Raw genomic sequence first — 25,579 nt, forward strand, 5'->3', positions numbered from 1 at the left:
AGGATCGCCTGACTGCTGAGCCTGAGGAGTTTCATCATTTCCTCCCACACTGTCCTCCACTACACCACCTCCTCTCGGTCCTCATTACTGGGGCTCCTTAGGACCTCAAGGACATGTGGATCAGTTGAGCTAGCTTGAATTAAAATCTTGTTATGAACATGAGGCTGTAGATGCCACTGAAATATACAGAGGTTCCCACACATTTTCATGGACAAAATTTCAAAACTTTTCCATAACTTTTCAAGGACCCATAACGTCATGCCATATGACCATTCACAAGTATAAATCAAACATAACTGTAAGGTTTACTTTACTCCAAAGTAGTCCGCAGACATGGACCAATAGAGCCTTCAGATTGGGGGGGTGACAGCCAACAGTTCGGTTGGCCTGTGGGTTAATTCTTTTTTAAAAAAAAAAAGCTCTGTACTTTCCAACGACCATGCTCTACTTTCAGAGCAGTTAAAATAAAACCAAAGTGCACATTGGTGCTCCAAGTAAAAACTGAACACCCTGGGGCATAGGTATGGAAACACGTTAATTCACACTGTCACAACATAATTTTTCTCGCCCGCATTATTCAACATACCAGATTCAAACTCTGATTAAACATAATTCCAGCTAGCTGGCATACATTGAGGGAGAGACCATAATCAGGGAGAAAATCAAGAACTGCACACTATGATAAACAAGACGCAACACACCGACACATATTAAAGCTACGGTACGTCAAGACCTTTAGAAATTAAATTTGCCATTTTCTTACAATAGGTGAAAGGTTATCCATGGAAGATTACTGCAACAATCAATTTCACTACACACAACAAAATTCCATGAGTTTTCCGAAACTATCGAGGCATTTACTTGCTCCAGGCCTTTTCCCAGGCCTGGAAAATAAGATTGTGGAATTTTATGACTTTCCCAGGTTTCCCATGACCGTGGGAACCCTGAATAAATATCATTAGCTTTGTCCTTTAAACCAGTGGTTCCCAACTGTTCCAGCTATGGGGTCCAGATTTATTCTCAGTCATTAGTAGTGTCATACTTGTGTTTGGCCATGTTGTTGAGTTAGTTTGCTATCACCTTTAAGCAGCTATGCGTTATTCACTCACTCTACAGCAGGAAATGGCACTTTAAAATAAAAGCTTTATGCCGGAAAGTCACTGTACTTCAAAATAAAGTGTATTTTTTACAAACTTGACACGTTTGTGAGTCATTTGCAGTCCACTCAGAATGGGCCTGCGACCCACTTTTGGACTGAAACCCACCAGTTGGGAACCACTGTTTTAAATAACCTCCTCTACACCTATGAGTGCAGACGTTTCTTTACTCTTCACAATAACCGTTCTGAGTGAACAGTGAAATTACAGCAGCTCTGATCTTTGTCCGCTTGGCACATTTGAGAACAAATTCAACTCTGATCTTTAAATCATCTACTCCCTGGCTAAGTGGGAACAGAGTTTCCCAACCCTTGACCTGAAACACAATGTCATATACCTTATTTCAATATAGTATTCGATACATGGAAGTATTCTGAGATTTGTGATGAATCGTATTTCATAAAAATCAAAACAAGTAGGGTCAAATCATATCAGTTGACTTGTTAAGATATCATGTAAATAATCAGAGAGAAATATTAAATGTGTAGTACACAGAGAGCTAATGATGCAGACCAAACAAAGAGAATTATTATGCGAATACTTTATTATCAATGTGTGAATGGTGTTAGCTTTTTGTCTGGATATTAATAGTATATGAAAACTATACACCAAATCCAGGCTCATCCTAATTTTGTTGTATAATTTCTCACGTTGGTATTGAAAGATTCTTTATCTTTATATATATTTATATATATAATATATATAAGCCAAAGTGCATTTTCCGTTTTTTTCCTCTTGTCCATATACACATTGCACCATACATAAATAATTACATTGTAAAAATGACTCCGTATTTACAAGTATAATATATATTTCATATAATATATAAAACTTTATATTAAATCTAGGTAGATGATATTTGGGATAGTTTGTGGGGTCCGTCTGTGTTATCTATGGTTGTTGAGGAGGATCTCCAGCCAGCAGGGGCAGGAGGTGATGAACTGTCTTGAGTAGCAGGGGCCCCAGCCCTTAGCAAAGCTGATGCGCACACTGTTGGGGTCATAGGGTCCGTCCAAGAGGTCAGCCTCTGTGGTGTGCCTCAGGAGGCACGAGCGCTCATAGTCAAACACCTTGATGGAGTAGCCTGGCATCACCTTTCGCACCACCAGAGTTCTGCTGTTGGGCACGTCCAGGGTCGGGGAGTTGACAAATATGGGGTGCTCACTGCGGTTGTACGCCCAAACGCCGTCCGGCTCTTTGCTGAGGAGGATGCCGTAGCCGATTTTGCCTCGTGTGCGCTGAACGGTGCTGCTGCGGTGTTCCAGGTTGAGCTGGCCCAGGCAGAAGCCCGTGCCCTGAGGTAGATCATAGAAGATGCTGACGGAGTGCTCGTACACTGTGTAGAGGCGACCCACGCGTGTGCGGTGCTCCCAGTACGCCACGTTACACCAGTGGCTCTGCTTAGGGGCATCAGGCGACATACTGGCATCTAGAAGAGACAGAAGGACAGTCATTAAACAAAACATAAACAAAAGCAAACAGGCCTAGTAAAAAGGAAGGCTTGAGTTTTAAGGGATTAACTATCTCTTTTTATTGTTCAGAGCAGATGGCCACACTATAAATACTGAAGGAGGCACTGTATTGAAATCTAAGCCTTGTATAAATACCACTGCATGCACATCCGTCCAGCACACACACACACTCTCTCATACGCACGCACACGCACACACACACACACACACACACACACACACACACACACAGGCTACTATACATATCCTGGGGGTGGAGAGTGTAGTGAGGTCAGTCCAACTGAAGACCTGCAGTTTCCTCCTGTTCCTCAGGAGGGCACTGTAATGATTACACACTGACCACCCAGCACAGAGGCAGTCTCTGCTGCTCACACATGCACTTTCAAAACAGATCATGTTTACCGAAATTAATTTAGAATTACACTCAGTGTTTCCACTGAAAATTGGCAAATAAGTCCCAGCAGTAGTGTGTCAGGGCTGGATTTAAAAATCAACTTTTTGAAAGACCATGTTTTGCCTGTGCATATTTTAATAAACACTGCTTAAGACAAAAACACTTTTTTTCTTTTCACAGTGGAACAAAGTTGGCATCTCATTCCCAAACATCTCTGTCCAGTAAATCAGCTTGTTAATTCAGTTTTCATGGCTGCAGTCTGTGAACTCTTTCCAGTGACAGCCCTCAGCACTCCAAAGTGAGTTACTGCTCCCTAGGTGGACTTCTATCTCCACCATAGTGAACAGATACACAGCACTGTCAACTACTTTCAGAGGCTGCTCCAGTGCACGCTGCTCGTAGCTGTCACACAGTTATATTGCTCATAAAATCTGTGGTACGAGGAGAGTGGCTGGTGGAGGAGGAAGAAAAAGCACAGAGTCCCATGATCTCACATCCGTCTCTTCACCCTTTACTTCTCCAGTATGAGGGTGCCTCTTTCTCCTCTTCCCTCGTCTTCCTCACATTCCACAAGAGTGGGGGTGACAGGAGAGGGCCAGGCAGGGGGTCCCCCTCCCCCTCCACCCAGCTCTTCCCCCTGCTGTGGGCCCAGGGACGGCATTCAGCTCCCTGACAACTTAGCACAAGCCCGTGACCCGCTGACCCCCCAGCCTTCATGCTATCAGCTCCCATTAACTCACACACAGAGTGATGCCATTATTTTGCTTCAGAGGGTCTACTGGCACAGAGGATTTAAAGCCTGGGCCTGTGGCCCCATTCCTTTCAGTCTCTCTGCTCTCAGGGCTTAATGACCGCCCGCCCCATTAACAAACGCCTTTAAGGTGGAGCATCGCAGATCCACACAGCAACAAAATGCCTTGCTCACCTCCCACCCAACTAAACCTTTCTGCTGAGTGACCCACACTAGTAAAGTTTATACAAAGATTAGCAAAAACGTTGACCAGACTTGCACAGACAAAATGCCTGCTGGTTCAAGGCTCTCTGTGTTGTGGAGGGGGAGGAAAAGAGTGAGTGAGTGAGTGAGTGAGTGAGTGGGGATGTGTGGGGGTGGGGGGAAGCTGCAGACAGTCTCTCTGTGTGTTTGCGCACACACTGATGGCTGAAATGACCCCCTCTCTTCAGGGGCCCCAACATGCATGTGCCATTAGTGAATTCCACACTCCAGCTCCTCCACTCTGAGCTCAGCTTTTACTTCAGTGCGGCTCGGCCACACAAAGAACTCAGCCCCAACTTGTTTACGGCCCTCTATTGTCTCAAATCAAATGGAGCCCACACATCAAGGTAAACTCACTTTGAAACTGTGCACACAAACACAAAAGACCAAATGGCTACCGTCTCCTCCTTTTTAGATGGTAAGAATAAAGCGAAAGCAATTTGGTCAATAGTGTCTAGTTTTCACACGTAGCCTGGAACGAAGGTAGCCAGTAAGACTGCGAGGACCAGGAAGAGGAATGAGCAGGACAAAGGTTAGAAATGTATCAAATGTTAAGCCTGAGGGAAGACAATGAGCACACCATGAGCCAGGCCTTTTCCTGTCGCTCTGTTGTGTTAAGCGTCTACGTGTGCCTGTGCGCACATGTACCTGCTTGGACAGGGAAGAAAATCAGCCAGCGTGTTTGTGTCCTGAACTTGTGTGTTTTGGCTAGGTGGGGGTACTGAGGTTAGGGCTCTGAGAGAAGAACTCATTAGGATCTCTTTAACAGAGCACAGCTATCACCAATTGGCAGCCTGTTTGGACAATATCACCACAGCAACTATGGCCTCAACTCCAGAGCTCAAGCTGCCTTCTGCTCAATCTTCTTCAAATGCTCTTCTAAGTCTTAAAAAAATTAGGGAGACCTTGTTTCCTCAGCAATTTCCAGCTTTAATTATTAGTATATGATCACAAGCTGATGTAGACAGAGGCCAGGCCAAGGCTCAGACCAAACCAAACCAAACCAAAAGTCAGATATGAGGCGGTGAAGGGAAGGCGTGTGTCTCCCTCCCTTCTGACCACAGCAAAGACACCCAACTCTCTTCGACTCCATGTTGGGCTTTCAGAGGGTCTGCTCAGGGCGGAGCCATGACAGGCTGGGAGCAATTACTGGTGCTCTGCATCCATTTAACCCTGCCACCTTTTAACAGCTCCGTTTACCCATTAGAAAAGTAGCGCATGTTATTATTGTTATTTTATTCTCAAAAGCCTCTCCTCTTAGTGTCAGTCTCAGAGTCAACGGACGCAGCCTCAGTATGGCCGCTGCACTTCCTGTTCCTGCTGCCAGGGGCAATGATCTAATTTAATCAACACTAACGCATTACATAACCTATTTCAAAGTGCTGGTATAAAAAAGTGGAGATACATGGATCTGTGGAAGCTGTTTGGTCTACAAATTGTCCTTTGGCCAACAGGAAATACATGGAATAAGCAGCCAGCCGTGTTTTAGCAATATGATAAGGATAGTCTGTGTTTGGTTTTCCCTCAAGCGTCAAGAAATAAGTAAACACATTACGACACTTGAAATATAACAAGCCTGCTCACACTTACAGTGAATTAAAAGTAACCTTGGACGCGTGAATCTGCACGTACTACAAGTCTTAGTAGTCCTGATGAAGTAACAGAATAAACAGAGATTTTAAAGAGCACTCCTCTAACTGCAGAAAGCGTTTGGTGTGCGTGTGGAGTTTGATTTCCATAACAAGGCGTAAGCTCCATGGAAACCATGTGAAAATGTTGATTTTTCTGTTTCCCTGTGGCCTGTCTGATTGGAGGAATTCAGAGTATCAAAAGCAGGACATCAGGTCTGACAACAAACACAGACTTTTATCAGTTCACAGGAACTCAGACAGCAAACAGTGACATGTTCAGGTGTCAGCTGTAAGATTTTGGTTCAATACAAACGTATTATTCTGTGTGAAATATGAGAGAGCATGAAGATATAATGGAGAAAGAATTCAGATTGTTTCTACTTCAGTGAAAACTCATGCAATCAAGTATAAAAATTACATGATTTACTCATAATTCAGAAAAATGGCCCCTGTTTATATTGTGATGTTATGGATCATTTTTACGAATGTTACCATGGATAAGTAGCTTTTTACTGTTTTGTTTGTGGAGCTGGAGCTAAATAGAGCAATTATAAGCCTTTTATTATATAATGTGTATGTAAAATCTTGATTTGGAAAGTAACTAGTAACTAAAGATCAAATAAATGTTGTGGAAAAGAAGTAGAAAGTTGCATGAAATGGAGGTACTCAAGTACATTGCAAGTAGGGCTGGGCGATACGAAGAAAATCAAATATCACAATGTTTTTGACCAAATACCTCGATATCAATATTGTACACAAAGTGTACACAATGAGATTTTGATAATCGTCGGTAATGTAATGTGATCAGGGATGGGCATTTTACGTAGCCTCTATATTCGAGTACTTGCATAAAAGTTTTCTAGAGTACTAGAGTAAAAAAAAAAACATCTAACATAAGAATAAGAAAGTAAATATGCAACAATGAAAAACAAGTGCAATTTTAAATTCATTTGTTGAACGAGGCTTCAATAAGCCTACAAATTATAATTTCAAAAGTTTGTCTGTCACTGCCGTTGTTGTCCTTTACATGGGTTAGATGTAGCACTGAAGGACTTTGTCTCTGCCGCTCTCTCCCGGTCAGTTCAACATCATCTGTGTTAGCTTTGTTAGCTAACATGCTATACAAAGCCATTTAACAGTCCCAACAAAGGCAGACTGACACACCGAAACGGCTCAACTCTGTTGTTGAACCCATAAATAACTTTTAAGTAACATTAGACATGTATGCCAACAGTTAGCCATGTCACTGTGTGTGTGCATGCGGGCAGACTCTCACCAACACTTCCTCAGTGTGGAGCTCACACTCCTGCAGCTGTAATCTCATGATAAACAGCGAAGAAGTGACAGTGGGGCAAGGAGGTGCTGAGCAAAGCAATATACTGCACGCAGCTCTACAATGACATAAGGTTTCACCTATTTAAAATCATCAAAAATATATTAAAAAAGGTCGAGTTTACATGTGGGAGGCTGGGCGGTGATTACGCTTTACAAAAATACGGACAAAGACTGATGTCACAATCAAGTTCTCATGCCCATCCCTTGTGGATATAATGAAGTGAGAAAAGGAAAGTGATAGAACAGCTAGAACAGTCTTATAAGTTCAGAAAACGACATCTCTTTGCTGTAATGCAGCCTTTAAAACCAGGAAAAGACAACACTTATATTACAACATCCAAAACCTAAGACAATATCTAGTCTCACATCATGATATCGATGTAAGATCGATACATTGCCCAGCCCTATGTGCAAGTAAGTGAAAGTCGTACTTAAGTAGAGTACTTGAATAAATGTACTTATTACATTCCACCACTGAAGATAATATAGGCCACCGTGACTGCCACAGGCCAACAAGCAGAAAATACTGATCATGATTATAGCCATTAAATCATTTTTCCTCTGTTATGAGAGAAGACCAACATGCCATTAACACAACCCTTAAATATGCCTATGTTAAACACAACTTGCCCAAGCCTTTTCCACAGGTTTACATATGGAAAGAAAGCAGATCGCCCTGCGATGAGTTCCTTGCACTCGAGGGCGAGTCTGGATAATTACTACTAAGTACACAAAAATGGGGGCTTGAAAGTTTCAATGGCAATCCTTGATGATCATCCAGTAATGCTTTTAAAGACAGCATGAAAAGGAGGGGGGGAGAAAAGGGCAGAGGGAGAAGCAGAAAAGAGCTGCCCCGGGGTAAACACAGCTCCGCAGCCTTGGAGTGAGATGAATGGGAGGCCGAGTGTCAGGGACAGGCAGACAAACAACAGCTTCCCCTCCGTGCTAACATCTCCCCACCAAGCTCCGGGGCCACCTCCATTATACTTCATCTCTCCTAATCCAGAGCGGGGAGCAGAGATGAACTCATTCCTGCAAAACTTTGCTGAGGAGGAAGAGAAAAAAAAAGAAAACACTGTAGCGAGTCCCTTTAAGCAGTGCAGTCGAGGGGAGGAGAGCAGCAAGGAGAGGAGGGGGGAGCAGTCTCTCATCCTGTGCCAAGGATTAGATTCCCCTCCAGCTATTAGACTCTACCAATGAACTGATAGGCTTGGGGGCTGGTGGTGGGGAGGGGGGCATGAGGACTGTGTGTGTGCCTCTGTGTATGTGTGTGTGTGTGTGTGTGTGTGTGTGTGTGTACACTGTGGTTGTGTGTGTGAAAATTTAGAACAAATTATTTTCTTTGTGCATTCCTGCCCCCCCTCCCTCCGATGATTTCTTCAATTTAACTTTCTTTCACAACTAAAAAAACACAAAGTGGAACTAAAGCAAAAGCCTCCCCCTCCTGTTCAGTGTATGACATGGCTTTAATTCTATAGACAATGGTTCCTACAGGCCAGCTATAACCCCTGAGCAGGCCACATTTAGGCTGGCGTCTGGGCTATCGCTGCCATCAAAGTCGGCTTTATCAGACAGACACGCTAACTGGAGCTGCTCTTATATGTCTATGGATTTTTCTCCCTGAGGTCTGGCCTTTCTCTGCCGAGAGAGGGAGAAAGAGATAGAGAGGGAAAGACAGAAAGAGAGGGAGAGAGATATGTGCTGAGAGAAAATATTGTAGGAGCCAGAGAAACTGAATCCAGTCACCAAGCCTGGCTGGTCACAATAGGAATGCTTTACATTGTCATCCACTTCCTTTCCACTTTCCCTCCGTTACTGTTTCGGGATGACCCCGCGAGGGAGGAAAAGTGCTGTACCCTTGATAGCAGATAACTAACAGAATCCATAAATTAAATCAATAAACAACAGAGGGTGTAAAAAGCACAGGAAGCTAAGGAGGCTAATACGAAGGAGCCGTCTGGGCGCGTGAGTAAGAGACCACTGGTTTGAGGGAGAAGACTTTTTTTTTAAGGGGAAGAGAATGTGCTCCTCATTTTCTCAAACTTTCCTCCAAAGCTCTGCAATGTGTCAAAGACACAGAGCACAAGTGATGGTGGTGATGCAAGTGAGGCCTAGGAGAGTCCTTGAGGGCATGTAAAAGCTCTGTGAAAACTGTGGGGGATGTTTGTGAATGTCATATCTACAGGCGGCGTTAAAGGCCAGCGAAGTCCGAGAGAGCACAGAAAGCAAAACACTCAGCGAACATCCTGCTGGGTGGCTGTGCCCTTTCACCTCCTCATACAACCTATCTGTTTGTGTGTGTGCGAGTGTGTGTGTCAGTGTGTTTGTTTGCGAGTGTGTCAGGGAGGTTCAAGCCAAGAAGGCTGGAGCGTTTGAGTAGAGGAGACCCTGCACATTCCTGAACTCCCCCCTCCTCCCCTTGCTGTGCCTCCTAACTTCCTACTCTGGTTATGACTGTGGGGGGTGGGGGTGCAGCAAGAAGGTTGCTTTCTGTCTCCTTTAAGAGTCTAGTTTGGTGAAAAAGTCTCACCAAATGACACGTCATGTGAGAGAGGAAGTGTTGGATGTATGGTCTAAGACTTTAACATACACACTTTACTTTATCGAATAAATACTTCACTTCAGAGTCCCAAAGCAAGACCCTACACTGAGGGAGGAAACTGACTTTAGCTGGCCTATATACTCAAGCTATGTTGAAGGCCTGGTTTCAAATGAACAATAACAAGGAACTCTATTATTACGAGTTATATTAGTCTGACTAATTTAAGGCGAAAGGTAGGTATATGGTTTCCACCGGGCTGGGAGGTGAACCCGCTATGATGGACAGAGCTGCCGTTCAAACAATGGTTTCCTATTGATCGGCCCAGTGGATCAGAGTCTGTGAGGAGAATGTGTTCTGTCAGGATAATGTGGCACCAGAGTTTCTGTTTCAATCACAACACTTGCTGGGGCTGTAACCCACACTGCTCCACCGTGGGCATCCAGACACCAGCTCCCCAAACAAAGACAACTGTTTCCCCCATCCCCGACAAGTCAGCCCGTTCACAACAAGCAAGACGTTCATTAAAAATGCAGGAGTGAACATTTCCAATAATTCACAAAGTCCTTCCCTGTCAACATCTGCAAAAAATCTTGAAGCTAAAGGGAATGGCAGGATTTCATTAAGTAAATTATGTGCTGGCAGTCACAGAGAGGGGAAGAGGGGGAAGCTACAGCCAGACCTCTAATCTAAACCGTACCCTGAAATGCGACAGCCTGACTGCACGTACTGAGCCACACAGCCAAGACTTTAGAAATGCACACAAATAAAAGATAAGTAAAACACGCATTACAAAAGTAAATATAATTTTCCCTGAGGAAGATAATCAATGAGAATTTTCACAATAATACTACTTGCAAAAACTTTATCCCAGAGTACAACTCACCATGTCAAGCTGTACTTTGTGTAGAAACTGAGGACATACATACTTGTTTATGCTCAGGAATAAAATACTTTGGTCTGAACAGCTTGCTAAGCATTTGTAAACACTTTATTATAAGGGGGTTTTTGCAGGACCATCATTCAAAATAAAGGTTTTTCTGCTCAGATTTAAAAGGCATCATCTTTTGGGAACAAGATCAAAGGCTCAAAATGATGTCTATCATACTTGGCCCCATGTTAGGACAAGGGAGTGGAATGAAGATATAGCTCCAGTAGATCAAGTTCAAGATAAGGAAAGAGGACAAAAATCCAGTCTCTGTCTTTCAGTTTACACATGTACAGTGCAGAGAAAACGAACCAGGCCTTGAAACACTGGGAGTTTACTGCTCAGCCATCAACAATGAGCTCCTGTCCTTTCCCTCTGGCTGTAAAAGGTTTGTGTAGAGATGTCGAATGACATGGGCCCCTACAGTTAATCCACACACAGCATTCTGGAGGCTCAAAGAATGCGCTGGCTATTCTGAGTTTTAAAAATACTGACAGCCATAGGTTCAGACACAACTGTCAATGCTCCTCTGGGGAGGAAGGGAAAAAAAAAATCTTAAATCTATTTTCGCCAGCAATCAGACCACAGGCCTAAATCATAGCTGGCCAAGGCCGGTGTCTGGATTTATAATTGTGGGTAAAATGGTCAGAAAATAAAAACAGCGTCCACAACTGGCACCTCCTTCACTACTGCTTGCCAGGCTTTGCAAGGCTAGCACATTTACAGTGGCCAGCTCAAATGGAGTATTGTTCCCCCTCTCAGCCTTGAGAGGAGGCACACTAAAACACTAAACTAACAGTTGGACATTCCATACATTTTTAATGGCATTGCATGCTCTTTATTTGTTGCTGTAACCCTGTGCCCTGAGCTGAATGAATGGAGCCATTGGTGAAGGCTGGTGCTGCGCTGCGGTGTGAAGGAAGAGAAGATGGTAACAGCAGCCCTCCCTGAGCACACGACAAGATTAGCTCACTCACTTTGTTTGCTAACGTAGAATATGGGGCAAAAATTATAGCCTGAGCACACCTCCTGTTATTTCTGCAGACTTTACCGTCTATCTGTGTGGTGAGCCCTAAAATGAAACATAGTCCACCTTATCCTGGCTGGGCACAGTACACTCTGTAAATTCATATGACAAGCGCAGCACTGTGAGCTTAGACTCATAGTCTTGTATGAGGCTATAGATTTATCTTTATCTGTGAGCCCTTCAGAAGTTAGTCAAACACCCAGCAGCACTGGCACCACTGTGGCTTGCCAAGCGGAGACAGATAAATACTCAGCTCAGCAGGCTAGTTTCTGTTGACATGTAAGGGGTTTCAGGCCTCTCCAAGGACTGCTTTAGATTAGCATGGCTTTCACTCTGCACGTAGAGGTCATATTACCTCACCATGTCTAGGACCTGTGTTGCCAGTTCTCACTGAAAATCAACTCTTGGAGCAAATTCAGTGTAAAGAGATCTCAACACAATGACAACTACACTCCCCTCTCCATTTATGTGACAATTTAAGATGATATAAAGTGTTTACTTCAAGCTCACATATCCTCTGCTTGACACAGACACTCCACACTAAGGAGATTTCTCTACTATGAACCTTTGGAAAGGCATATTGGAATTGCTGTTAATCTTGACTTGGCTCACATCTTAAAATCTTCACTAAAAAAAAGCTGGAAAACAAAAAGTAAAAGATCCCAATCTAATGGCCAGAAGACCTTGTTGCAATCTGACAGATGGGAGACAAACTACACTGCAATCACACAAATACAAACACGCAACACCCTTTCATAAACAACAACAAACATGTTATATTAGTGAGCCAATAGGTTGTGTAGACTGTGGAGGACTCTGCTGAGGATCCTGAAAGTCACAACCCCAGAGAGAACAAGTTGAAAGTGGATTTCTGACACACCACAGTCTAACAATGCTGAGAAAGGGAAAATGAAAAATGGCCTTATCGCTCTTATCAATGGCTCTTTTTCTATGTGTATGTGTGTTACGTAAGGGGAAACGGAAGTCAGCCTCCCAGGACAGGAACGGATACTTGAGACGAGGACTGTGGGTACAGGCCCTACACCACTACAGAGAGAATAGAGCACAAGACCCTTCAGGATGTATAGCTGCAACACTCCGCCCCCAGCTTAAAAATGGACTCTGTAAACTGGACATGACAAACGGGTGAGGAGAGCCCCCTCACGTCCCCTGAGATGCTGGCCTTCTCTTCAACATTCCTCAGTCTCCCCCCTGCTGTCAAAGGGGCAATTCACCGCCCTGCACTGCTACAAAACCCAGGCAGCTTTTTAAAACAGGATGTTTGTCTGAGGCCTCCTTCCCCTCAAATAAACAATCCGCAAAACCTGATTTCGGGAGGCAGGGTGGAAGCACTCGAGTCACATTATTTCCACATCCCGTATCCTGGAGCATTGGGGCTCCTGAGGGAGTGTGGGCGGCCAGGCACTGGGAAGGCTCAGGGCTGCGGTGGAAACCTGAGGCCATGTGCCAGGCTGCAGGGGGAGATGAGCCCAGGCTGCATCACTCTGGGGTCTGTGGGACGGAGCAGGGGGATCATGCCTCGAGGTGGGGAGGGGGACATCGCTAACATGCTGACGCAGTTGTCACTCCATCAGACCATACCTCTGTCTGAGCAGTGCAGAGTCAGAGTGCTGCCGCTACATACAGACGGCTAGATGTCTGTACAGCAGTAACGCACCACATTTTAAAGTAATTCTCAAAAGATTGCGGAGCAGGACGACAATCATTACTATTCAATTTTATTTGATGGTTCCTGAGCTATAAATTAATCATTTGACAGTGGAATTGGGTGTGCTGTAAATGATGTCACCTGCATTATGTCACCCAGCATCAGGGGAGAAAAAATAGAGCACAACATAAAAGAGCCATCCATACAGTACAGAGGCCACTGCAATGAATTGAACAAATGATCTAATACGGAAAAACATAACAGAGAAAATAAGAGGTGCAATCGATCCTAAATCTTTTCAGATGCATACAGCAGATATGCTGTTTAATTAGTTCCTAGCAGAGGTGGAATCACATGCCTTCAAAGTCAAATGAACAAGTTTGAGTCTGGTTTAATCTGCTTTAATCAAGAGAAGCATCACATGCCTTGATTAGACTGTCTAATTGTTCCATGCATTTCCACTGTCTCTAACACAGACAGAGGGAATGGTTTGATACTTAGTGCTGGCCTCTTCCTGACACAGACAGCCCGGCTGTGATTAGTATTGACTGCACAATTTAATTTGCTTCGCTCTTTCGTGTGAATGTATGTCAATATGCATCTGGACTTGTATGAAGACCCTGAGGAAGAATGACAGACTTAAAAATGTATAAACAAGCAAGTTTAACAGATGCATTCTGGCGGTCTCTGCACCTACACATCGCACGCTGTAATTTCCCTGAGCAATCTGTTGCGTGACTCGCATGAGGCCCTTCCCATCTATCTCCTAACTGCCTTGTTCTGCCTGGAAGAATCAGTCAATACCAGAGTGGACCTGACACAGTGCCCGCCTGCAGACAAGACATCCAGAGAGACAGCACTGGCCTTTCCTCCAGAGACAGGCAGGCAGATGGAGGCTAGCATTGTGTGATTACTGTGTGGGAACCCTGACTACCTGCTGATGCCCTCTCCCCTCCAGTAAGCGCTACAGCACTCTGTGTAATCCACATCTAACAACTTTCAATCTTTCCGCTCCTCCTGTCCAACTTTCCTACACTCTCAGGAAGGGGAAGAAAAAGGAGGAAAATAAAATAAAAGGACAGTGGCTCAGGTCACTCTGCATGTCTCCTGGTCACCTGACCCTGCATATCTGAGGGAGCCCCTCCATTCACATCGGTGATCTCAACTCACACCAGCATGAGCGTGTACACACAGTGTTATGCTGACAAATTCCAGTGGGTTGATTGAGGACACAACCTCTGATGACTGAAGAATGTAGGCAGACTGGAGCCACGATCTTACAACGGGCTAAACCAGGTACAGGGGGAAGGCCTGCAGCGTTCATTCTGCATAAATATTGTTAATATGGTAATCACTACACACAGCGACATTTATTGCTCTTAAAACAATCTTCAAAGACTGAAATTCTTAAGCAGCAATGCGAAGACATCTTGGCATTCCTCCTCAGACTGAAAGCAGCATTATAATGAAGAAGTGACAAACATAAAGAGCCCCCGATGTCAGAGACAATGTGACTGACATAATAAAGTCAATGTGTAGGGGGGAAACACCCCCTCAGACAGTCATACAGGAAGCAATGAGACCTGCTTCAAAGGGCTTCACTCTGATGTCCACACGACGAGGCCCAGGCAGTGAGGAAACAGGTGTGCGGGCAGAATGGGAGGGCAGCACCAGCAAAGGCACATTCCCTCACACACACAGGACTAAGGTATACTGTGTACGCACTGACTAGAAAGCTGGGCCCGCTCATGACGTAAACAGATATCACAGGGTGCCTGGTGGGTCCGTCTCTCTCCCACATTGTGACACAGTCAATAAATAAAACACTGTGAATGGTTCAAATGTCTATGACCGCACAGTGGCTGAAGGTATGAGTATTACACTGAGGGAGTGATACAATAATATGCACATGGAGAAGCTTTTTAAGAATGCATGAGAACATTTTAGCATGTTAAACAACTGCAGGAGTGAGCCAGAGGGATGAGAGAAATGTATCTGCACTTAAATGTAACTCTAACATTAACTTAACAACATAAGAGCGTATTGATTTAAAGACATATTTCATATTAGTATGGCACTAAATAATCTAAAGCAGAAGCAGAACTACTTTCCACTGAATATATTCAGAATATTGGTTGATGTGGAAGAACGAGCTTATCTACTAAACTAACCAGTTCCGATCTGTTTCTCTGCCATTGTGTGATGCAGAAGAATGCTCTGTGGGTATTTCTGTAGCCCTGGGCTGCAAACTGTAGTTGATTATATGACTACACCCCACCCATCCACCAAGTGCCCCCCAGACTTGCTTTTAAGAGGTTTACTTGTTCCTGCATGAGGGGTGGAGTCTGGATCCCATACAACTCCGGTTACACACAGACACTCTCTCTGCCCGAGCTGCAGGGGGATTCACAGAGAAAGTCATCTCCAGGACAGCAACATGTTCAACACAGGATAGCTTGACAATGTGCGTTACATGCCTGTGTGTTTAAGCAGAACTAAATGGGCTTTATAAGGACGCCCTCAGGCTCTTGGTCTTATGATGGGATGTGTTTGGCAAATACTTGGTGGATGATCTGTATCACTGACAAGATGCTAATGGCTTGTTTCACTCAACATGGACACTCTTTTGTATCTAAAACCAAAGAAACATCATACGGTCCAAATGCAACATGATCAGAGACAAACCGGCTGCACAAATTAGCTCACAGCGAGGAAAACCACCACCCTGTAGAGCACTGGTCATTCTCCTTCCCAAGTCCAACTTGCTAAGTGTGTCACAGCCAAAGCACAGTGATCTGGCCCGGCCTGTACAAGCAGCAACACAGTTGGAAGAAACCAAAGCCTAGCATGTCTAGATCCTCCCTCCTCACCACAGTCTCTGAGGAATTGTGGTGCGCGCTCTGACAAGCCCCTCATTTGTTGACTCAGGGAGTGTCGCCGGGCCATGCTGAGGTGGTGACAGCATGTGTACCGGGAAGGAGGGGGGCCCTTGCTGACTGAATACTTCACTGCCAGGTAGCCATGTCAACTGCTCAGTGTCCAGGCCTCTGAGCCATGGCAGATCCTTTCACAGGAAATGCTGTTCCCTGCGAGCCCCAAAATGAGGGCTCTGACTCCCCGTCCACATGATACTGTGCATGCGTGCTGTGGCCCTAGTATGAGAGGGGGAAACATGCTCACTCTATGCCATGAGAAAGGAGTGTTTCATTTCAAATCAGAGGACAGGACTGTTTCTACTTGCTTCCTTTGGTGTGGCCCCATTCACAGGAGCAACTCCATTTCCCTGAACCCACCCCTCCCTGCAGCCCACTTACAGCCAGGCTTGATAGAGTTGTACGCGTGAGTGTCTGTGCACATGCATGTGCACAACTATGTGTGCTTGTGTGCGTTTCTGAGCGAGCTTGGATCTTATTACAGTTTGATCCCACTCAAATATTTCTGAAAGAAAAACAGAAGAGGGGAGGCCGGCTCTGTGGCCAATGCACATGCCCCGCTGAACCTCTGCACCGCTCACAATGAAACCTTTATCTTTAAAGCTCCGACTGTTCCTAATGGCCCTTAATGAGAGGGAATAAAGTGCAACATCAAAATGAAATTACCTTCATAAGTTTGCATATTCATCCAGGTACACTCACAAGCTATGAGTGGAGCACTAAACTGTTGCTAAAGTACGCTCTGAAATAATTAAAACTCCTTTTCCTTCTTTTTTAACTAGTCTTATTTTAACCATTTCAAAGCCAGAAAAACAGGGCGATGCAGCACTGAACAGTTATGAAAGACCTATGATTTATTGCCATGATTTTAGGGTAATTCATAAACTGTATTATTCTGATTTAAAGCTGTATGTACAGACGTGCAAACACATGAGCATGGAAGACAATTATCCCGTTTTTACAAATTAACATCTGTCTTACATGCTTTATTACTCAAACTATCAATTCTAATCCTATGTCAGGGAAAAAGCAGAGCTCCTTATCCACGTATTAATGATCTTTACCAGATGGAAAATTGAATAGTATGGTACTAAATATAATGTTTTCACACGACGCATTAAGTGGAAGCTCTTTTTTAAGCTATGTTTCTACAGTCACTCTTTATTCAAGCTAGTTAATGTGTCACTATAGCAGTCCTACTACTTTAACAACTGCTCACACATGGAAAGTTGGTATTTAGTATCTGACGTGTCATTAAATGATTAGAACCACTCACATCTATGTACTGCATGTCAAACCACACTTTGACTGTGGCATGTGACCACCCAAAGCTTTACAGTGTATCTACAGTGCCTACTCTTACATAATGTACAACACAACAGAAAAACATTCGTCGGGCTAATTACTTCAGTATTTACAGTGCAGCTCCTCTGGGATAATAAACTTCTTGTAATCATTAATTTTTTTTTAATCAGTGTAAGACATTTCGGATATAAACTCCTTATTTGGGGACTGACGACAGTTGGAGAAACACACCCACCTGAGAATTCCCCCGGTGTGATATTTGGTGAGCTGGCTGCCTCAGTTTCAGTGTAAGACAATGTGGAGTCTGACAGATCTGTGGGGAATAAAATGGAAATTATTCATCTGAAGTTCCTCTGAACTCTCACTAATCATCTGCACAAGAGACTCAGTGGCTACCTCTGTGTACCTCTTCATTTCAGCGAGAATATGTTTCATATTTCGTATCACATTCAAAACAATTAACAGCATCCCACAGCAGATAACCTGGCAAGGTCACAGACAGGCTTTACCTGATGACATCCCCAGATGCCGCCAGAAACATCAGCTGTACTCAGGCTTGCAGTCCCAGCTAGCAGCCAGGCTCCAAAGTCTCAGCAGCCCACAGTACATACAACCCACACCATACTACCCACACTGGCTCTGGCTGGCATGCTGACATTATGCCACATGCTGGCTGAGGTCTCATCTCAAAGCTACCATGCAGTTTGCCAGTAACTGTGCCCAATTAGAGACGTTTAAATTTTCCACATTGCTTTATTCCCTCTTTTTCCTGTTAAACCAGAGCCTAAACAACGGACTAGCTGTGCCAGAGCCTAAACAAAAGACTGGCCGTGCCCTTTGCAATTTACAGGCTCTTAATATCTGCAATTATGACTAAAAAGATCATAAATCAAGTGATTACAGCTTTACAACTACCTGGTTACAAGCCATAACACAGAGGATCAATATTAACAACAGAATTCAGATATGTAAGGATGAAATAGAAAGCTTCAGGTGCACAGAGCTCATCTGTGTCACTTACCCAGTGGCTTGTGTTCTTCATTAGGGGAAAGCCTCGAATATGGAGGTGGGGGTGACTCTGTAACACAAAACAGTCTTGTCAATCACCTTATAAAGAAAGAAATGCTATTTTAAAAGAATGAAAGGTAAAACTCAAGTCACTAAATGTAAGAAAGACGTGTCTGTGCTATTCAAACTTGAATTAACTGTTTGGAATTCTAAGACGTTCAATCTGATATTTACTAAGCACTGTTTGGATACATCGACTGTAAGAAAATTATGGCGTTAACACATCCAAAGCCTCTGGTGTAAAGTGGCTTGCAAAGCCGGTTAGTAAAATAACTGTAAACACCTTGTAACACATACACACGCTTCTTTGCACATCTAGATCCCAATCTATTTTCTGTTTTATGTCACAGTAATTCCAAAGTAACCAGACGAGGGCGGCAACTAATGTTGATTTTCACTGTCGATTATTTTCTCTAATGATCGATGTTTGGTCTATGAACAGTAAGAAAATACTAAAAAATGTTGATCTGTGTTTCTTAAAGCCCAAGGTGACGTTCTCAAATGTCTTGTTTTGTCCACAGCCCAAAAATATTCAGTTCACTGTCATAGAGAAGTAATTCACATTTATGACACTAGCATCAGGAAATTTTTACTTTCTTCTCTTTAAAAATGATTCATAGTGATGAATCAAATGTCAAATTAGCTGCCGATTAATTTAATTGCTGATATCTAACAGATTAATCGCTGCAGCTCAAAACCCAAACATTGTTTATTACATCATATTTTGTTTGACATTATCAGCATAAAAGTAAAAAGAAACATGCCAATACAACATCCTTAAGTCATCACAAGCTTTAACAAATGACTCGACTATTAAAGCATTTTTGCTTCCATTGTAAACACCAGACTACACCTCAACTCTCACAGCTTTGTGTCTGCACGCCTGAATTAAATCATTTTGTTCAAATGCTCATTAAAAAGCTAATAAAGCCAACATAACACTATTTGTTTCTATAATTTAAGCATGCATTATTTAACTGAAGCAGTCATTGTAACAACCACAGAGACTAACCGTAACTTTTAGTTATTAGTTTAATAAATCAGAGTAAATCCCTGCTTTTTAACTTCAGTGTGCTCAGAGACCTTGATTTTATCCAATAAAAAGAGGAGAAATGAAGAGAATAACTTGCACACGAAGGAAAAGCACAAAGGAAAGAAAACTTTGCGAGCACACTGTGACCTCGCCTACAGGGAAAAGGGGAAGGAGAAAAGCATAATAGCAGCGGGTCCTTTAAGAGTGGCGGCAGTAATTGCTGGGATCTGAACTCAGTCACTCAGATACACAGCTCGTCAGTCTGGCGCCAGTAGTATGCAAACTGTATATTATCACCACTCCTTCACCTAAATAGCATGAGGGGACCTCCTTAGGACAAAAGGGCTTTTAAAGCGCAACTTGAAACTGATCTCATTCGAAAAGTATAATGCCTGGCAAAATAAAAGGAAAAAAGTTTTGTCCACTTTAGTCTAAGCTCTCTGCCACACATTACATACTGTTTTATTCTTTAAAAACACTTATATAAAACCTAGTTAAGTAGTTTATTTTCAGATAAGTCTAAACTAAAACTGAAGTAGACTGAACTGCAGTTGACAAACACTTTAACACAACTTGTTTTTATGCATCTTTTTTGAGTTGTTTTACAAAGAATTATAATGTTTTCAATGCAAATCTACCTCATGTAGTATAATTCCATATTTCTTTCTTCCCCATTTGCAAACAATGTAAAAACCAGTGATTAAAGTCTTGATTCAAAGCCCCCCTTCTTGAATAGCATGAAAGAAATACCAGCTCTATCGGGCCACGCATGAGCGCATGTGAGCTATGTCTACTACGAGCCTTAGTCCCAATATGGGGTATGTGCCCCTCTCCCTCTTCTTACAATCCATCTTGCTAGTTTTAGTAGAAAGAAAAGCGCAGCCTGACATCCACTTCAGCAAGAGGAACACATTTCATACTCTTTCTATCTAACACAGTCTGTTCAAACCAACAGACACCACGGTTTATCAGTAAACTTACATATATATTCTTATCAAGTCAGACAGTAAGATGGAACATGAGGGCCAAATCCACGTCAGTTTCCAACATTTGTGTGCTATGAATTCTGATATTGTTGGGCTTATGACTTTGAAGTGCTTGCCACAGCCAGCTGGCTCTAGTAAACATGGATGTTATGGAAAATCCACCTCCTGTGCCAGTGAGAAGACAGAAATACTGACGCTTGCATCTTTACACATGATACCACTACTTGTCATCGGGTCAGCGGGGTCGAGTGGCCCTGCGTTTAAGGTTTGCCAAATCACAGGCTTGCCCCCTGCCAAAACTGAATCAGTTTAATATAGGTCAGGGAGGTTCTGCTATAGATAGCTCATTGATTGTGAAAATACAGCTCAGTCCTCCACCACCACAACTAAACTGACCTATGGCACCAGGTCCAAACCTGTGAGTGAGTCTTTACAATCATATGCATGTCATATACTGTTGATGGATTGGCCTACCTGGCAACAACCCTGCAAGAAACAGAGGTAAGACCTGAAAACAGCCGTGTTGATAATCACACTGAAGGCACTAACATATTAAGACACATTAAGGATGTCCTGTACTTTATGTTTTTATGGAATAAACTAAAACCTTACAGCTAGAAGAGCTGTAAGGACAGCAGCAGTCCAAACAAACAATCTCCTTCATCAAAAGGCCCAGATATTGCAGGCTTTTGTGAGCGATGCTCTGGTGTAATGCAAAACTGCTAAAATACAACTTTCAAAGCAACTAAAATCTTTAAAGGTGACAAACATATTAAAAGTAACCAATATTTTGCATTTATTTGACTATTTTTCCTGAATATACTAAATTTAATCAACAGTAACAGTGAGATAACATCAAACTGGCAAAAAAAGTAGTGTCTTACATTTATGTGTTGTCAACTCTACCTCAGCTCATATCCTTTGCTCTAAAGAATTTTATTATTGTTCACCTTGCCATAAGGATGACTTTATTAATCATTAACTATTTAATCAAATGACCAGCCTTCTCTACCTCTCAGTATGAAAGTAAACCAACAGTACCAGACAAATAAAACATGGTGATAGGGAAAGATTTTCTGAGCATATTTCTAAACCCATAGCAGTTTTACAGTCTTGAAAAGTTCATTTCTGCCATGTAATGATGGATGTGACCTTTGCAGTTCTCTGTGTAATCATTCAGCAAATTAAAAACACAAGCCTAGCTGTTAAGATGGATTTGCAGGATCTACTTGCAGGTTTATAGTTCAAAAGTAAAGATGGCAGTCTGTATGTGTGTGGGTCAAGATAATACAGTCAGGGAAAACCTGAAAGATGCATTGTGATTATGTGTTAATGGACTACCTGGTGACTTAACACCCCAAAAGCAGCATCTAGCTATAGGCCTATAAGGTGCTACAGACAGTAAGTGTTATCTGGCAGATGCCCTTACCTGGCCCACAGAGCCGGCTGTAGTGATAGGGGTTGCAGCATACTGTTGGACTGTCCAGGGCCCCAAAGCTCTTACACTCACAGAGCGGTTTGAGCTGGGCAGGATGCTGGAGGTCGGACCAGCGGTACAGTTTACACACAAGCAGCTGTGGGGATGCCACATGGCCGCCCAACCTCAGCTCTGTCCGGGAAATCATAACACAGTCGCTCGGCATCCCTCCTCTGGACTCCACCGCCTCTAGTAAGGTATCCAGCGCTCTTTCCTTTAGCCTTTTCAAAAGAGAGTATGTGGCTGATTTCAGTTCTTGCTCCAACACCGTGCGTGGCATCGCCTCCTGCGCCTCAGGAGAGCCGCTATCCCGTGGTCCAAGGTTCCTCAGCACGAAGTGACACGACCCTGGATCCCTGGTGCCCTGAGCCGTCTCTGGACCCCTAAGCTCGGAGTGGTCCCGGTCTTTAAATAAGCAGCACGTCACTGTCCTGCATTCTCTGTCCTGTATGGAGCGGGGGCTCCCCTGCTCCTGGACGCACACCGCACCCCCATCTTGGTCCGACGTGACCCCCAAGCCGCTGCTCTCCACGGGGCTCCGGGTGCACACACCCCCTATGTCCCCTACAAGAGACCCGCTAGGGGTCATCGGTCTGAGCTCCGTTTTGGGAATTTTCTCTGGGTTGTTTCCGAACAGATCGTCCCTACAGCCCTCACTAGTTTTGCCATTTCCATCTTCCCCTTCTTTATCTGGGATCAAACGGCTTCTCCAGAGTCGCCGCACAAGACCTGAGCGTTTCGTCCTGAACATACGACAACTTGAAAATCTATATGAGGGTTTTTTATTCTTGTACGGATATCCGAATATTACAGATACTTCTACGGTCGTTGCAAAACATTAATGTCTGTGAAATGCCGTGCAATGCATGCACAGCCGACTGACGAGCATTGGTGGCAAAACCGCAACATTAGACTGAAGGCTGGTTTGTTGCATTTATAACAACAAAATCGCGCAATAAACGCACTGCAGCATGCCGATCAAAATGCATTCACTTAGCCGAATAAACTGTAAATAACCAAGCGGGTGAAACTGCGATATATTATCCAGGGTCGCTGCGGAGCTGAGTGTTTATGTGTTTGTTACGAAGGAATAAAAAAAGCAGAATACATAATAACATAACATACTTAGAAACATAATCCAAAGCCAGCAGACTTCAACCCGAGACGGCAACTCGCAGCCTGAAACTGTTTCGGACTTTTAACAAGCGCAAATCTACTCTGTACACCGGCACGTAGAGCATGAGGTACTTCGAGGCGATTTAATCCCAAGAAAATGCACTGGAAATCAGGATCCTTGTCGTCTTCTTGAGATGTCAGTGCACTTCTTTTTTTTTTTTATTACAATCCCAACAAAATATCCATGCGAGCTGAAATTACATGAAGAGGATCAATCCGGGGCTGAATCGCGCTCCTGCTTCTCTACTCAGATCTAAACCAAACTGCAGCCCAGATCCCTTTCTTTCTCCGTTTCTCTCTTTCTTTTTTTCTCCCCCCCGCTTCCTCACACATACACACACATACACACATACACACACGGGGCCCCCGAGGAGAGCGGTGGAGCCATTGGCTGACTACCATCATGTGCTAGTCTAGACACTTTGGCGGCTGTGAGCTGCACTGATTGTTGCGCAAACAAGAACAAGGTTTCAAGTTTCTTAACTCTTAAAGTGAAACACCCAGCTCTAGTTTATAAGTTTAAGTTAGTAAAACTTATTTGCATGTGCTTTATGTGTTTGTTTTGAGCAAAAAAATAAGGATTAAAAAAGACCCTGCAGCTGAGAAACTTCCATGCATAGGAGTGGTGCTGTTTTTTTTTTTTTCATTTCCCCACTAAGGACATCCTGCCAGTCATCAGCCCTCCTCCTTTAAAAAAAACAAAACAAAAAAACTACAATTACATTTCAGATGCAGTGACTTCAGTGAATGACTTCCCCAGAACAAAAGACTTGTGTGACCACTGCTCTCAGTACTGGAGGAATGTGATGTGTACACACAACTTTAGCACACTAACCTCAGGACTGACAGGAGCCGCAAACTAAAAATATGTTCAAGTAGGACTATCAGCATTGTAGTGATATGAGCATTACCACTGTTGGGGAGTAACTAGTTACATAGTTACGTGTAATTAAATTACTAAATAAATGTAACTGTAATCAGTTACAGTTACTGAGAAAAATATGTAATTCAATTAAAGTTACTAGTAAAAATGTTTGCATGAAATAACTGCATCTGAATATATTCTTTTGGTAGAAAGTTTATATGTATAACATTTATTAATTTATTCTTTTGGCTTGGCCTATTTATGGACATTTCCAGCTTTATCATCCAGTTTAAAACATTTGTTAGAAAAGTAATCAAAAAATATTCAAATGTAAAAGGTTACATCACTTTGGTGAAGTAAACAAAAATAGTTACATTACTTATAAGGCCAACATTTTCAACAGGATAATGAGTATTATGCAGCCTACTATATTTCAAAGGTAACATTTTAAACAATGAATTACAATACTAGGTAGGCAATGAAAGGATCACTATATTTGCAAATAAAATAACTTCCAATTAAGGGAAGTGATTTTAATTTTACCAACATTAAGGTCAGACAAAGGGGAATAAACCAAACCATAAAAAGCTGCTCAAAAGACAGCACAAAAATAACATTTTGAATCACTAGTCATATTTACATAAAAAGCACCAAGAACTGCTTAAGGTATTATTTTTGGAAAGACGAACAACTGTAATCCTGGAGCAAATTCTTACCAAGCACAAGGGCCTGGGTTTGATAGGGTCGTGCATTCTGGTGAACACAGTTAGCAGTGTTTGCCTTCGAGAAGCTAACGCATGTTCACACCCATGTCATGGCACTAGCAACTCCTACTGGTCACTAGTGGCAGCTGGGACAGGGTTGTGTACGTATGTATGCACTAAATGAGACACTTTACAGATGACTTATCTTAAACTTGTCAGTTGTCTTTGGTGGACACACTATAGGGATGTCAGGATTAACTGGTTTTGCCATAACCAAAGTAAAACAATGTCATGGTTTTATAACTTATTGTATTGAATGGAATTATACAAACTACAATATGGTGTCCTGATTGCTAATTTATTTTTCCTTGAACAGTGAAGGCATAACCCGCTCTACTTTGCCTTACTCTGCCTCTGGTTGGCTTACCCTGACACTTCTAAGGCTTGGACTTACCTTCCGCATTAAACATCCTCGGAGAGCTGTGGTCACGCGGACATGCATGCAATTCTATTCATGATACAGGATACCCGCAGTAAGCTGGAGGGCCGAGAGGTGAGGCTACCGTCAGGTGAAAGTGAAACTAAACGATGCTGTTGGGTCTGGAGTGAATGTCTATCAAATATCCACCTTGAAACTAACTTCGGCTGCGCCTAGCTTGAAAGCAGTGTTTTTGACTGGAGTGTGAAGCAAGACATTGGAGCATGTGCAGTCAGCGTGCTTGCTATACCTACAGTCAACGCAGTTACAAAAAATGGGCTGTACGCGCACATCCGCACAAGGGTCCATGTAAACCCCTGTGGACATGGGTGGATGACGAGATTTACGTCACACAGACCAAATCGGACCCACATGGACACGAAAACTGTGAACTGACCTTTACTCTAA

General features: G+C 43.2%; 1 protein-coding gene across 1 annotated transcript; it reads right to left on the reverse strand.

Moving 5' to 3' along the window:
* Positions 1-2,015: 2,015 nt before the first annotated feature.
* Positions 2,016-23,450, reverse strand: smad6b (SMAD family member 6b). The gene is made up of 4 exons (XM_033635071.2): positions 21,901-23,450; positions 18,406-18,462; positions 17,620-17,697; positions 2,016-2,586 (listed from the first exon to the last, which is right to left on the reverse strand). The coding sequence occupies exons 1-4, from the start codon at positions 22,697-22,699 to the stop codon at positions 2,045-2,047; spliced, it is 1,476 nt and encodes a 491-aa protein (XP_033490962.1). The 5' UTR covers positions 22,700-23,450; the 3' UTR covers positions 2,016-2,044.
* Positions 23,451-25,579: the final 2,129 nt, after the last annotated feature.

Source organism: Epinephelus lanceolatus, chromosome 5 (genome assembly GCF_041903045.1).
Source record: "Epinephelus lanceolatus isolate andai-2023 chromosome 5, ASM4190304v1, whole genome shotgun sequence".
NCBI lineage: Eukaryota > Metazoa > Chordata > Actinopteri > Perciformes > Serranidae > Epinephelus > Epinephelus lanceolatus.